The sequence below is a fragment of the Magnolia sinica genome, chromosome 16, assembly GCF_029962835.1.
Source record: "Magnolia sinica isolate HGM2019 chromosome 16, MsV1, whole genome shotgun sequence".
In the NCBI taxonomy this organism is placed as follows: domain Eukaryota; kingdom Viridiplantae; phylum Streptophyta; class Magnoliopsida; order Magnoliales; family Magnoliaceae; genus Magnolia; species Magnolia sinica.
The window spans coordinates 37,818,332-37,835,415 of NC_080588.1; the positions used below are offsets into that span (position 1 = coordinate 37,818,332).

Below are 17,084 nucleotides of genomic sequence, written 5' to 3' on the forward strand. Positions count from 1 at the left end.
CCGCTTATGTAATCAACTTATTTTTGGAGTATGATATGCTACTTTACTGTAATCCCATTCATGTTTAGTGCACTAATATGGATAACATTCAATCATCACTATCTGTGTTGCATAAGTGTGCATCAGAACTCGGGAGTTGAGCCTGCGCTTAACCCGTAATTTTTGGGGCGTTACAAGTTGGTACCAGAGCATGATTCGGATTAAACTAGACCTGGGTTATAGTAACACAATGCACACTGACGTACTTTGACTTAAGAGGGGGTGATGCAACGTAGAAACCGTTGTAGGATTTCAAGTTTCGCCGACGGGCGAAACTGGCCGTTGAAATCGAACTCGTAGGCATCTGTGATCATGCATGATGATCCTAATTCTTTTTCAAGCCATCAAACGATGGGTTTAGGCGATGAATCAGTGTAGTCCACACTTAATAACCTGAAAAGTGTGAATATATGCGAGATAGAACCCGAAACTGCACCAAACGGACTCGGGGGCCTAAACCCCATAAAATAATGGGACCCGAGGTGGGCCCCGCACATTTACGGTACCCCGGGGGGATACCATCACTCCTAGGGTGATGTCATCGCCCTAGTTCCAGTGGACTACGATGGCATTGTGCCTAGGGCGAGGCCTCGCGGTCCACAGATAGTGAGTCGTTTGAGCTAGTGCGGGCCGGGCTGGCCGGCCATTGTACACGCATGTGGGGCCCACAAAATTATGTGGGGGCCCCCTATACCTCCCCATTTGCTTCATTTCTTTCATTTTCACCCCTTTAAGGTTTTCAAATCTCCCAAAAATCTCAATTTTCTCTCTCAAAAATCCCCTTCATTCTCATATCATTTTCTTGTTCATCACTACATACACACCTCCCACCATTCCTTTCAAACCCATCTCCTATCTTCCTTGGGCACACAAACCCTCCTTGGTGTCTCAAAAATCTTAAGGTCCAACAACCCATACTATCCCTCCATTTTGTTTTACTCTCATGGCTCTTTTTGAGCTAGTGGTGGCCATATTTTTAGATTTCACACTTCTTTCTCTCATGGGAAAGAAGAGGGCTTCCACAGATGAAGTCAGGCCTAGCCGCCCTACCCATTCAAGGAGGCAGAAAGGCGTTGAGGCTAGCACAAGCATTGATTGGGAGCTAAGGACAAAGTGGGATCTCGATCCCTAGATTCCTCTCGAAAGAGCTCTACGAGCGAATATGGCACATGGAAGGTTTCAAGGCCATATGGTTCTCTTTGAAGCACACGTGGACGAAAAACTATTTGGGCTTTATCCAGTGATAGATCTCCTATTGGATGCTAGGTGGGGTTCCATATTTGAGGGCAAGTCTCGTGCAAATGAGAGCACTATTCGAGCCCTCTATGCCCATATACGAGAGCCACTGTTGGAGCCTCTACAGTTCTCTATCCCCGTGGGAAGACGGGAAGCCATTATCAATGTAGATTTGATAGCCTGAATCATGGGGATTCCGCGTGGAGAGGTTCATGCTAGCGATAGGAATCTCAGGAGTGTGCGTGAAAGAGATTGCCATACGCGATTTCTTTGCGGCCGATTAATCCACTGGAATCGAGGTAACTGTGTCCCAGCGACCAAGATGACCAATGACTTCCGCCTACTCCACCACAACTTCACACACAATGTGTATCCTAGGTGGAGCAATTGCATCGAATGCACATGTCTAATGGTAGACTTCCTATACAGAGCTGGGCAAGGAGACAAGTTGTGCCTGCCTACGTACATACTACTACAGATAGTTCGGACTACACGCTCTCTTAGGACAGACATTTCACATACCGTAATGAGAAGGAGATTAACTTCCTTCACCTCCGTCAGGGGGGAATGACTGTGGCCGAGTATGAAAATAGGTTCATAGAGCTAGCCAAATACACTCCCTTGATATTGGCAGACGAGCCGATGCGAATGCGGTGATTTTCTTAGGGTCTGCGACCTGAGATACATACAAAGATGTGTTATGCTAGCATTCTCAATTATGCTGAGCTAGTGAACATGCCTCTGCGAGTTGAGTAGGATGGGGATAGGTTATCCCGTACACGTGTACTGGTGGGTCCGAGGCCTGGACCAGATTTACCGAGTAGGCCGTTCCTCGGCAAGAGGCCACGTGTAAATTCGCCTCCTCGGCTTACGGCTTCATAGACCCAGCTGAGGCGAATAGACCTGTTGTGCACCTACTACAAGAGGTCGAGCCGTACAAATACTTACTGTTTCACCAAGATGAGGGATAACGGCTTCTCACCGCCTCAGAAGATCAATCGCCAGCTTCCTTAAGCTATCTCGGCTCCACCTCTACGTTCAGTACCACCAGCACAGCCTTTCTATAGGCCAAATGTACCATGTAGTAGGCCACCTCAACGGCCTATGACACCGTAACCGAATCGTCCTCAATAGGCTCAGGTGCACTCACTTGCAGCTGAGGCATCTAAGACAGCAACTGCAGTACCATTGGCTTTCGAAGTCATAACACATATCCAAGGTACACCAGTCTTCTTATTGGTGGACACCGGGTCCACTATTTCGATCATATCATGCGCAGCAATCAAGCAACTGGAGTTGGAAACTAGTCCTATGGTTGGGTTGAGACTCCTTACCGCCACATGGACTTTCTTAGACTCTACCAAGTTGTGTAAGGGTTGCATGATAGACCTAAGGAGTAGAACAGTGATCGTTGACCTGATGGTCCCCCCATTATGTCACTATGACGTCGTTCTCAGTATGGATTGGCTCACTGAGATGAAGGCAGAGATCGATTGCGATACTAGAGTGGTGACAGCCCATGGACCTGAGAGTACGACCTTTACTTTCCCGGTTCAGGTCAATTGGTACTACCATGTTAGTTGTTATGCTACCTTGCTAAAGCATGTTGATGGTCCGACACTTGGGAGCACACCTGTAGTCCGACATTTCACGGATGTGTTCAGAAAAATACCTGGACTATCTCCTCGGCGCGAGATCGATTTCACCATCGACCTAACGCCAGGTGCGACACCTATATCTGTACCGACGTATCGCATGCCTCCATGTGAGATGGAGGAACTGAGGAGACAGATCGATGATCTGTTGGATGCAGGCTTTATACGGCTGAGTGTATCTCCTTGGGGAGCGCCTATGTTGTTCGTGAAGAAGAAGGACGGTTCGCTGTGATTGTGTATTAATTATCGCAGGTTAAACCAAGTGACAGTGAAGAACAAGTATCCTTTGCCTAGGATAAATGACCTTTTCGATCAGTTGAAAGGGGCATAGTATTTTTCAAAGATTAACTTGCAGTAAGGGTATTACCAGTTGTGCATCAGGGATGAAGACGTAAAAAAGACAGCATTCAGAACCAACTTTGGGGACTACGAGTTCCTGGTGATGTCATTTGGACTCACAAACTCACCCGCCGTGTTCATGGATCTGATGAATCGGGTGTTTTAGTCGTATCTGTATCGATTCATCATCGTATTTATAGATGACATCCTGATATACTCCAAGAGTCCGGAAGATCATAAGGAGCACCTATGAGCAGTCTTTGATATGCTCAAGAAGAACCAGTTGTTTGCCCAGTACAAGAAGTGTGACTTCTAGAAAGAAGAGGTCAAGTTCCTGGGACATGTTGTGTCTAAGGAAGGAATAGTCATGGACCTTGCTAAGGTGACCACATTTCAAGACTGGGAGCAGCCTGGTTCGCTTACTGAAGTGAGGAGTTTCCTTGGCCTGGCAGGTTACTATCGTCATTTCATTAGAGACTTTTCCAAGATAGCCAGACCGTTATCTCAGCTCACTCGGAAGGATCTCAAGTTTGCCTGGAATAAGAAGGTAGAAGCAACCTTTCAGGAACTGAAGGACAAGTTGACATCCGCACCCGTGCTGGTATTGCCAGAGCATGGGGGTCAGATATACCATTTACACCGATGCCTCTCGTATTGGTTTGGGTTGTGTTCTGATGTAGAAAGACAGTGATTGTCTATGCATCGTGACAGTTGAGGAAGTACGAGGAAAACTACCCAACGCACGACCTAGAGTTAGCAGCCGTCATCTTTGTATTAAATCTGTAAAGACATTACCTTTATGGAAATATGCTGGATATGAGTATTGGAAGATGGAACGCGATTCACATCTATCCTGGAGACATTACCTCTATGGAGAGAGTTGTGGTTTGTTGCTGGGATTCATTCCTGCCACTCCACGTGCTGAATCCCCTCTTCCGTGTTGCTATATCGGTGATTTCGACTGCTTTTTTGGGTAAGGAATCCTAACCCTAATCTATTTTAGGTATCCAAATAGGTAGATCGGTGAAATATCTAACCTATTTCATGCTATAGGTAGCCGTTTGCCGTAAAAAAGGAGTAGTGTACGAACTGAGTTCGTAATCAGTGTACCGACGAAAGATGCGGACTATAAACATTTAGGTTATGGTTTTCAAGGCTTTCAATGTCAGTTAATGATTTATGACTAACTTGATTGTTGTCGCATGTGCATAGATACGGTTTTTTCCATGTATTACACATATATATGAACTATGTTGAATATAATGCATTCCATGTGTTTGTTGAGATGTTTGAATGAATATGAAATTATGATTTGTGCTTGTCATGATTATTAATTGAGGATACATGATTGTTGTATGTGTGATAACTCCTTTGCAAGAGGAATTGCCATAATTATGTTCTAACTAATTTATTACATGTATGTTAATATGTGTAGTCTAAGTGTTTGATAAAATGTCTGAATGAACAATTGTTTGATGAAATGTATTTATTAAAGGTGTTGAGATGAGATTCTCAATTACCTTAGCTCTATGAATAAATTCCTTCGTGTAATTTAAATTCGGCTATGTGATATATGATATGAAATGCATATGTATGATGTTATGTTCACTATGTATTTTATAAAATGGTTAAATAATTATAATGATTGAATTGTTTGTTCAATACTGTTATGACTACCATATGTGAATACTATTGCATTGGAGTGTGATTGGGACTACGACGTAGTCCAGGCAATCGGTAACGGTTTATGATCAGTGGCCACCTACTTTTGCCACAATGTATACGTTCGATGAATCTGAGTCGTATGGTGATTATCGACAGTGGTTAGGCCACAAGGAGTGCGTATGCGCTCCATGTCGACTAATTTAACCTGCGCTCGTACCAATCGAGCTTGTCAAGTAACCCGATTGGCCTAATGTATGTTCACCATGTATAGACGCAACTGCTTGAATCTAAGGTACCACTTACCACTGAAAAGCCCGTTTAACCTTGGTATCATGATCCACTAAGGCTCATGAGCCAGGCATGATGGTATGGGACACCATGGTTGAGCTGTCCGCCTACGCTAGGGTGACGAGCCTCCCCGTAGCGTCCATTGAGTAACCTAAACTCGTGAACTGAATATGGTGGCATAGGACACTGTATTTGAGATGTCGACCTACGCTAAGGTGAAGAGCCTTTCCCATAGTGACCTCAAGTATAAACTAAGCCTACACCGAGGTGACGAGCCTCCTATAGCAACCTGAACTTGCCTGTCCACTGTTTTTAAATCAGGGGTGACGTTGCCCTATAACTTGACTATCGTATGTGATTAACTAGGATTGATGACCATATATGCTGTATGAATAAACCTAATTAAGTATTGGCTAACATGATCATGCACTGCATTGCATGTGCTTTGGCGAGAAAGTGCATATGTCCAGAGTGGTGCATGCCGCGATCGTGAGATGATGTCATTGAGGGAGTACAGGTGAGGGCAAGCATCATTACAGCATATCATTCTTGCATTAACAAGAGTATTTAGGACACGATTGTTGCACTGCTTTATCATTGCTGCTTGATTGAATTGATAACATGTTAACCTTTGCCTTATAGCTCCAATAAGTTGATCACTCACTCCCACTCTGGGACGGTGTTTTAAAACACTAACCAAGCTCTGTTGTAGCTACAGGTGATGGAGAGGTTTTCTAGATGGAGCCTGACTTCTATGATAATGAGGAGGAGTTCTCCTATATGCAACTCTCGGGCGGGTCTATGTAGACCTGGAGTTGTGTCGACGGGGATACAGGATATAGACTAGATGTCAGTACATTGTATCATTTTGTAAATTTTGGAACTACACATGTAATTATTTAACCTAGTGACATGTTCATACTCTAGGAACTTACAATAACTTATATGCTTTATATATCTATCACAGTCTTCCGCTTGCATAATCAACTTGTTTCTGGTGTATGATATGCTGCTTTAGTGTAATCTCATTCATGTTTAATGCACTAATATGGACAACATTCAATCATCATTATCTATGTTACATAAGTGATGCATCGGAACTCGGGAGTTGAGCCTGCGCTCGACCTCGATTTTTGGGGCGTTACACCAACTAATCTATGTGCCCTTGTATCATGTCGAATCAGCATGAGGTCTACATAGACCTTCCTGATAGCTGAACATCAGAGAATTTCTCCTCCTCATCTATGAAGTCCAACTCAACTGCATAGACTTCGTCATCACCTGCATCTACAATAGAGTCTGGTTGGTGTTTTAAAACACCATCCCAGGGTGGGAGTGAGTGATTAACTTAGTGATACTATAAGGCAAAGGCTAACATGTTATCAATTCAATCAAGCAGTAATGATAAAGCAGTACAACGATCATTCCCTAACTACTCTTATTAATGTAGGGATGGAATGCAGTAATGATGCATGCCCTCGCACGAAGCTCCCTCACAAGCGACTCCAACAACCAAGTTCGCGCATGACAACCTCCCTAAATTGCAACTTCCTCACCAAAGCACATGCAATGCGGTGCATGGTCATGTTAGCCAAGTACTTAATTAAGCTCATTCATACAGTAGGTTTGGGAAGCTAAGGTACCTCTCTTTATATCATTGACCCAACCGAAGGATCCATTTAGGGTCATCAATCCTAGTTATTCTCATACGATAGGCAAGTTGTAGGGCATCACCCCTAATGAAAAGCAGTGGATAGGCAAATTCAAGAGTTTATACTTGCAGTCACTACAGGGAGGCTTGTCACCTCAACATAGGCCGACAGCTTGAACATGGCGTCCCATACCACAATGCCCAGCTCACGAGTTTAGGTTGCTCACTGGTCACTACAGGGAGGCTCGTCACCCCAGCGTAAGCCGACAGCTCAACCACGGTGTCCCATACCACCATACCCGGCTCATGAGTCTTAGCGGATCGTGGTACTATAGTTAAAACGGGTCTTTACATTAGTAAGTGATACATTAGATTTAAGCAGTGATGTCCATACATGGTAAACACACAATAGGCCAATCGGTTTATTAGACAAGTTCAATTGGTACGAGCGCACGCTGACTTAATCGACATGGACCTCATAAGCACTCCACGTGGCCTAACCATTATCGATAATCGTCGTATAACCTGGATTCATCAGACATATCAAATGTGGCGAGACTAATTCGGCCACTCGAACACGAACTGTTACCGATTGCCTGGACTACGTTGTAGTCCTAATCTTACTCAGATATAACATGTAAATACATGTGATAATCATATTAGCATTTGAAAAATAATTCAAGTAAATTTCTTATTTGAGCATTTCGCTAAACACATTGAGCATGTTACCAAATATTTACATTTGATCCATAAATCGTGTAGTCGACATTAAGATTACATGAAGGAAACTATACATATGGATAAGGTAATTGAGGATCCTATCTCAATACCCTTATTAAATACAATTCATCAACAATTTCTCATTCAGACATTTAATCAAACACTTAGACACATTACCAAATACATAGACTAGATTAGTTATGATATGTATTATGGCAAATTCTTACACAAAGAAATCATCATACATACGACAAACATGAATCCTAGATTTATAATCATGACAAGCACAAATCACAGTATCATGTTCATTCAAACATTTCAACAAACACATGGAATGCATCTTGTATTCAACATAGTTCTCACATGCGTAATATATCGAAAACGTCGTAACTAAGATCACATCGCAGTAATCAAGTCAGACATAAATCATTAGTTGACATTGAAAGCCTTGAAAACCATAACCTAAATGTTTATAGTCGGCACCTTTCGTCGGAATACTCGATTCAGACTCGGTTCAAACACTACGTTTCCGAATACAAAACAACGGGTACTTAAACCATGAAATAGGTTAGCTAGTTCACCGATTACTCAATCCAAATTTCTAAATCAAGATTAGGGTTAGGATTTCTTACCTAAATTGTAACCGAAACAGTTCGGTTAGCTAGATGGAAAGGCGATTCAGTGTGTGTAGTTGTAGGAGAGAAACACTGCAACAATCTCCCAACCTTTCACTTCTCTCCTTACACTTTTCTCTTCTTTTCTCCCTTCTCTCTCCTAGGGTTTGGAGCAAATTCGTATGGAATAGAAATGAGGTAGTTTAAGGGCTTTATATAGGCCTGGAACGGGTGCAAATGGCCCTAGGGCCATGGTAAACTTAATTTATAACCTAAGGGTGCCAGTTTTTGACAAACTGGGCTCGTAGGAAGGCCCATTACTCACCTACGTCATAGATTAAGTTCCCTGACAATGGATCTATACCAGGATGTGATTTCAGCGCGATTGGATAGGTCGATCGATCGTGGAAGACCTGTATTAGATCAACGGTCATGCTTACTCGATCGAGGCCATAAGTACACGGATATGAGCAGCAAAATTTTCCTTATCCATGGGTGAAGTTTAGTAAAAAACTGACGATCTGAAATCCTCAATTTCGCACGTAAGCGAATGGCCCAATTTACTTAAGTTCCAATACATTTTTTAAAGATATTCGCGTTTCTCACACACTTCACTCAGGGCTCAAGTTGTGCATTTCTAGATACTATTTGCATTTCCGGATACTATTTAGGCTTGATTCTTGCAATGGTCGTTAAGCCTTATAGGACGGTTATAACCGTATAGTTTCGTGGTCATCCGACTTTCGACATACGGTCCAAGTCCGATACGGAGTTTCAATGTGCTCCTGAGAGCAACAAGCTTTTAGAATTTTTTCTAACTTTTAAAGCAGTGTTAAGTTAGCAATTTTGATGGTTTTGGGTCTTGCCATTTGTATAAATAGTGGTTCGAGTTAAATCCATCGATTAATTCAGTGAGTATGTAATTAATTTTTACCTAAATTACGACAGGGTATAGTCCTGAGGGATTTCTGCTTGAGGTGGTACTCAAGTCATTGTACGGATTTTTCCAAGACGTTACAATCTACCCCCTTAAAGAAAATTTTCATCCCTAAAATTAGTATCTTTTCGTACTCCTCGAGGATTTGAGGGTATTTCTTATGGACCTCGGCTTTTGTTTTCCAAGTAGCCTCTTCCTTAGTGTGTGTGTCCATAATACCTTCATGAGTGGGATAACTTTGCTACGTAGCACTTGTTCCTTCCTATCTAGAACACATGTTGGTCGCAACACATAGGTAGCATCTTCACTCAGCTATACTTGCTCCCATTTGATAATATGAGAAGGGTCAGAAACATATTTCTTCAACATTAATATGTGGAACGCGTTGTGCACGCCTGCGAGTGGTGTGGGCAAAGCGAGGTGGTATGCCACCACACCCACTCGGTCTAGAATTTGGAATGGGCCAATGAATCTCGGCGTGAGTTTCCCTTTCTTGCCAAATCTAAGGACTCCCTTCATTGGAGAAACTTTCAAGAATATGTGGTCTCCAACCTCGAATTCTAGCTATCTCCGTCTTGTATCGGCGTAACTCTTCTGTCTACTCTGGGCTGCAAGAAGTCGACGCTCGATGATGTCAATCTTCTCTAAGGTTGACTATACTAAATCTGGGCCAACCAAACTCTTCTTGCCAACCTCTGCCCAACAATGTGGAGCTCGACATGGGGTGCCCATACAAAGCTTCGTAGGGAGCCATGCTAATCCTTGCTTGTAAGCTGCTGTTATAAGCAAACTAGGCATAGGGGAGACAGTCATCCCAACTGTCTTTGAAATTAAGCACACATGCTTATAACATGTCTTCTAATACCTGATTTACTCGTTCCGTCTACCCATCAATCTGTCGGTGGAATGCGGTACTAAACTTCAATTTCACTCCCATTGCTTCTTGGATTCGAGTCCAAAAGATAGACGTGAATCACGTGTCTCGATCCGACACAATCTCCATAGGAACTCTATGCAGTCATACAATCTCCTTGATGTATAGCTTAGTTAAATCATCTGCTGAGTTTGAAACTCTAATTGGGAGGAAATGGGCCGATTTCGTCAATCGGTCCATAATCACCCAAATGGAGTCATGCCCTTTTCTCGTCTTCGGTAACCCGAAAATGAAATCTATAGATATGAGATCCCACTTTCAACCAGCTATGGGCATGTGTAACAACCCTAGTTCTAATAGACAGTCCTAAACACTTGTACATACAAACATACTTCATAGGGAAGGTAGTAAACGGTAAGAGACATGGTAAAATAGACTGTCCTCATCCCATTTAAAGCAGAAGTATTGAATTTCGGGGATGAAATTCTCTTTAAGGGAGGTAGATTGTAACACCCCGTACTTTTCAGTACTCGGGTGTTACCATGAGGACCTAAATTAAGATCACAAACCCGATTTAGTGATTTTGTAAGCAACTGTAAACTCATTGGACTTTAGGAGCATCGGTCTAAGTGTATCTAGAATTAGCCTAGGAATGTTGGAAGACAAACATGATTTGACCAACCACTTGATGAGGCCCCCCTGAGTTATAGATCTATACTCAAAGTCAGATGGGTGGCCCATCTTAAGTTAATCCATAATAACTCACTCTAAATGTATAAATATATTATAATACAAAATAATTTTTAATCATTTGTAATAATACATATGTTACTTAAATTATACAAATTATGAATACTATTTATTTACATTATTTGAACTATACATAAAATAAATTGTATGTCAACACATTATCATATAATTGATGTATATCGACTAATAATTACATCTTGTAATTTAAACTACATATTATTGTATTATACCATATATATATAATAAAAATGCATAAATACACATATAAATAATATTTCAAATTAAATACGTTATTAGTTGATAAATAATTACTTATATAAAGTGTAAAATAAATACAATGTATTATACATCATACTATATTATATACTATAATGTAATTTGTATTACTTAATATATACTATTTTTCTAAACCTAATGAACGGTGTGGATCAGATCACAGATATCACTGTGGACCCCACAATTGTTGCGTGGGCATAGTAGGAACATGCACCTGCTGTGCATTGAACCTTGGAGAACGATCAGAGCTGATCTGACCGAAAAGTGTCTAAAGAAGGAAATTCCTTCTTTCCTTTTCCTACGCCTGGCGCGTTTTGAACGGACGACGGGCCATCCCTTTGTTCCAATCATGACCCACCATCATGGCCTGTATGAGTGATCTGATCCGTCCGTCTTGTGCGCAGCAGGGGCCTGACCAAAGCCATGGTCAGTCCACTCATTGAATCACACCCGTATATCCGCAAAACCACATTTCCAAAAACAGAAAGTCTCCACGCTGGCAATCCACGTGAGATTTTCTCCCTCAATCCCAACCGTTCAATATAATGCAATCTCAGCCCTTCGTCTTTAGCTACGTGGTTTAGGTTCTCGGGTAAAACCAGCAGCTGGCCGGTTTCAGTTTGGGCGGTTGTACCTGGCAGTTTAGAGTAGACAAATCTGGGCTATTCATCCCTCATCCGATGCTCTAAAGGGCTAGGGCGAACCATAAGAGAGAGAGAATCAAACATCTCTCGACCGTCTCCTCCACTTCCTTCGAAAATCCTAGAAAATAGCCACACCCTTCAAGCTTCGAACCCACCGGAGAAACCTCCCAGAAGCTTTGAAAGATCACCTCCACAAGCTCTGGTGGACCAAACCAAGGCGTTCAGTAGGAGAAAAATGGAGAAAAACACAACATAGCAAGGTCTGCCATTAACGACATGTCTTCATCTTCACCAAACAGCAGTCACCACTGAGTTCTGTAGCACATCCCAGGTAGTTTGGATGTTGTGCAGGTCCAAGAATAAAAGGAGAGAAAGGAAGAAAAGAGAGAAGAAAGAAAAAGAAAGAAGAAAAGAGAAGAAGGAGAGAAATAGAAGAAGAAACAGAGAAAGAGGGAGGGAGAGAAGTTGCGCCTGCGTTGCACCATGCCTCAGCCGCCAATTGACGTCAATAGTGGGTCCCGATCATGAGGTGCATTACATCTCATCCGTCCATCTGGACGATCGGCCAGTAGGTCACGCCCGCAGCTAATAGCTGCTGTATTGGCGTCAGCAACAGCAAGATCTGTGGGCCCCTTTTATGTATATGTTTGATATCCATGACGTCCGTGCTATGCACGTGGGGCCCACCTTGATGATGTACATACCCACACCGTCCAGTAGCAGGCCAAACGCTGCTGGACAGTGGGGAACTAACATCCACCGTTGAAACCTTCTCAGGCCTCTGGGCTGTTCATAAGAGGCCCACGTCCTGGCCCACTATCTGGGTAGCCCACAAACAGTGGGGCCCACCATGCATTTGTGTTGTATCTTGTCCATCCAGCAGGCAGCCCACCTTGAGGAAGGGGTTATATCCATACTGTCCAGCCATTTACAGAGATCAGTTTATGGCATTACAACTGGGATGAGACAGATCTAAATTTCATGTGAGTCCCATCCTGATGTGGTGTTATATCCACTCCATGCATCCATGGGTCCCATGTGTGGCCACCATGATTTATGTATTCTATATCTCCACCGCCATCATGATACATCTGTTTTACAACCTCACCATCCATCTGGACGGTGCTGTGTGGGCCAACCATGATGTATTTACCTTGTAGCCACTTGGTGATAAACTAGTGGGCCCATACCCCATGGGGCGGCCCTTTGAAAACAGCGTAGTAGGCTAGCCCCTTTGAAAATGATGTAGTGGGCCAAGAAGAGCCCAATCTGGTGCTCCTATGCATAGTTACTGGGCCAGAAAATGGCCCAGTCCATGAGTTGATGGGGAGAATGCATGGGTGAGCCAACTTCATTTGAATTCCATGTTAAATCATGTCTAACAATGTTATTATTTACTAAATCTCTATTTAATTGGTAACGGTTTAAATCTCATATGCGTAGATCCTCTTTACTTGAACCAAAGTCCAAGACGTTTTAGTGTGGGTGCTGAGTAGAGTTGTGCACATTGGAGTGATTCAAATTGACGTCATCTTGAATTGACCAAGGTGAGGACTCACCCTTTGAGCTTCCCACTCGATTTCATCAATCTAGATATAGATGTTAGCATGATTCCCGTAACCGAGTTTCTTACTTTACTATTGAATATGCAAACTTGTGGCATAGTTAATTCATGTGTTGGATGATAAACGTTTCTTTTAAATTATAACATGCATGAATGGTTCAATGATAACAAGTTATCCTTTATTGTATATGTATTAATTTATTTATATGCTACTACTTGTGCTTGAATGATAAACTGAATGGAACTTACCTTGGACTTATGCTCCTGCGGTCCACATTTGCCTTATACGGCTTGCATCGCACATTTGCCTTTGTGGCTTAGATGGGTCATTGGTGCCCTTTGTGGCTTATTGGTTATATTTACACATCTATTTTTTCCTAACCATCTTTCAGAGTTCAGTCATACCATGATTTTCGGGTGGAGCTGAAGTTCGTTTATCAATTTTCTAGCCATCTTGCGGTGTTCACGTACGATATGATTTTCGGGTGGTCTAGAGTTGTATGTTTGTTTTCCTAGCTATCTTGGGGTGTTCAGTCGACCATGATTTTTGGGTGGAGCTGAAGTTCGCATATCGATTTTCTAGCCATCTTGCGGTGTTCACATATGATATGATTTCTAGGTGATATAGGGTTTGTATGTTGTTTGTCTCTTCATCTGCGGTGTTCAATCATACCATGATTTTCGGGTGGAGCTGAAGTTCGCTTATCGATTTTCTAGCCATCTTGCGGAGTTCACGTACGACATGATCTCCGCATGAAGAGGTTTGAAGGTTGATTTTCTATTCACCTCTTGGATTTCACTTATACCATGATTTCCGGATGGAACTGAAATTCGCTTATTGATTTTCTAGCCATCTTACAGAGTTCATGTACAATGTGATTTCAGGTGCAATAGAAAGTCGTATGATTGATTATTTGATTTTCTAGGTGTATTCCTTTATAGTGCGATTGCTATTATATTCTTCTTATGATGAGATTATGTTAATTGGCTTAATTTTTGAGTATATGTTCATGATTATGAAGTGCCCTATTTAATATATCCATTTTCATGACTTGTGATCTATATTGGATTATGAATGATGAGTGTGCAATCTTAGAGGGTGCTCCTCACTGCGATAGCCATTGACGCTATCAAATAGTAACAATTGATGCAAGTATAGGGTGAGCCAATGCTATTCAGGTAGCTGAGGAGCTAGACGGGGGTCCCTGCGGCCCATATTGAGCTCCATTACTAGTTGATCGATTCCTATTTTTACTTATATGGACTTTGTATTTGAGATTGTATAAGTCCTGTATGGGTGCTACATTTGAAATTTCATTATAGTTGGAATGTTCTTATCAATGCATGGTTTATTCTAGCTTCGTTGCTGTTAATTCTGATTAATGATAAACGGTTCAAATTTACACTGGATTTTATAAGCTAACACTTGGGTTTTTGGAAAATGGGTTATATACTCGAGTCCTGAAACACGGGGCGTTACAGTTGGTATCAGAGCGAGTCTAGATAAACTAGGCCTTGGGAAAAATGAGACTTATATGACCTCAAATAATCCATTGTTGCATTGAAGAAATTAGAGACTCGAAACTAGGTTTCATTCCATTAGTGTTAGGGTAATTTATAAACCTAGAAATCTAAATTTTAAGCTCCCTTGAAATGTTAGGGTTAACCATTTGAACTTAGAAACACAAACCTAAGTTCCTTTTGTGAATGGTGATTGCTGAATCTAGGAACTTAAATTTTAGGGTCCCTTATGATTTTAGGCTTAGCCATTTGAACTTAGAAGCAAGAACTTATGTTCCCATGTAAATTATAGATGTTTGAAACTAGGGACTAAACTCAAGTACTGTAAGGAAACAAGTACCCACCATGTTGTGTGTTAAATCAAACATAAGTGCTCTCTAAGTTTAAGGAATCAAACTAGGATTTTGTAATTTAAATTCCCTAATACATCTTTTTGTTTAGAAACAACATCTCTTGTATGTTCCAACAAATGGGAATAATTAATAGTGAGAACTTAGAATTTTAGGCGAAATTTCAACCTTAGGCTAGGCTGGTTGAGACTAGCTTTGAAAATTTAGGCCACTTTAATGTATTTTAAACCCAAATCCTCATGTAGGAATTTTAGACTCCCATGAGAATTCCTAGGACAGTCATTAAACTTAGAAACAAAATTTAAATGTTATGGAAAGTTGGTTAAATTCAAGAACTCGTAAGTTAGACCCCCTGTAATCCATCCTAGGACAATTATAAGAATGGGCTTATCGTAGGATCTTACCTTTAGGATGAAGACTAAAAGACGTGGGTATACGGATGCTTAGATGGTTATTTTAGGATCTTTATAGTCTTGTTACATCTAATCGCAGAGGATAGAGAGTTGTTGAGCACTTATCGATCTAAACGATACTCCAGTTGTATGATGCATATGAGTTGTCTTACGATCTTAACTTAAGACTTGTTAAAATTAGGGGGGGGCATAACCATGATGTATCCTTTCTTTTTAGTAAGATTATGACCCCAAATTCCCGTCGTTTAAGATCGCAAACTCTCCATTTGTTAACTTCGCCAACAAATGAGGTTGTTAGGGGAGAGGTTTCTGAGTGCTCTCCTGTACCTCCAGTTAGGCCAAGTAGCCCTGAAAGAGAGTCAGCAGCAGGAACTATCCCATCTCAACCATCTGCAGGTCTTGTGGGGACACCTCCACCAAACGTGCAACCTAAAACCCCACCAGGTGATGTTATTAGTCGGTTGACTACCATTGTACAACAACAACAGGCTTCGATCACCTCATTGTTAGAAGCTCTCCAACATAATATGGGTGCTCGGCCTTGAAGGCTGAAGAAGTTAGTGGGGAAGATATGTTTGAAAGGTTTTAGAGGCTGAGGCCACCGTCCTTCTCAGCAGCACCAGATCCAGTTCTACCAGAACACTAGCTGAATAGAATGGCCAAGATGATGAGATCGTTGGGTTATTCGGATGCTCAAAAGGTTATTCCCACCACTTATGCCTTGGAAGGCGAGGCTAATATATGGTGGAAAGGCGTGCTAAGAAAAGTCCCATCTAATTATGAGTGGACCTGGACTAAGTTTAAGAAAAGGTTTAATGAAAAATACTTTCCTCCATGCTTTCGTTATGAGAAAATATCTGAGTTTCTCAAATTGAAACAAGGGAATACGACTGTGCTGCAATATGAAGCGCGTTTCGATGAATTGTCACGATATATACCAAAGGCTATTGAGGACGAGGAATATAAATTGGAAAAGTTTAAGGAAGGTCTCCGACCTGAAATTCAGTCGAGATTGTGCACCTTCGACTTTACTAACTTTGCTGATATCGTGGACAAAGCCATGCGAATAGAGGACTCCGACTGTAGGGCCAAAACACGTGCCCTTATTCGAGGTTTGGCAAGTAAAGCCAAGACGGCACCAATTGCATCTCGTATGGCTAAAGAGAGGATGAAACTAATGTCTCACCTAACTCATTCTTCGGGTCAGGATAAGCTTTGTGACTATTGTGGAAGGTCAGGTCACTTCTTGAAGTAGTGTTTTAAGAAACGACGAGATAGGAGGATCTTCCCTTCAGTACAACGACTCCAGCCACCAAGGTACGACCTTTGTAAATTTTTTAGTTATAAGGTAGTTCGTAAGGATTACAAATTGTTAAAAATGTGTAGTAATGTGGCTAAAACAATTAGAAATGATTAAATTGAAAATTTTTAGGATAGCACCCCAGATAGCTAAATCACAGTGTTGAACCGTAATGAATCATTTAGGCCTATTCCTTAGGGAAATAGGAAATTAAATAACATATCTCAAATGAATAGAACGGTCGGGAA

The 17,084-nt window shown here is 41.7% G+C and overlaps 1 protein-coding gene across 1 annotated transcript; it reads left to right on the top strand.

Annotated features, from left to right (window-relative positions):
- The first annotated feature begins 16,191 nt into the window (after positions 1 to 16,191).
- LOC131228803 (uncharacterized) lies at positions 16,192 to 16,791 on the top strand. The gene has a single exon (XM_058224663.1). It carries the CDS (start codon positions 16,192 to 16,194, stop codon positions 16,789 to 16,791), a length of 600 nt encoding a protein of 199 aa, XP_058080646.1.
- The last annotated feature ends 293 nt before the right edge of the window (positions 16,792 to 17,084 follow it).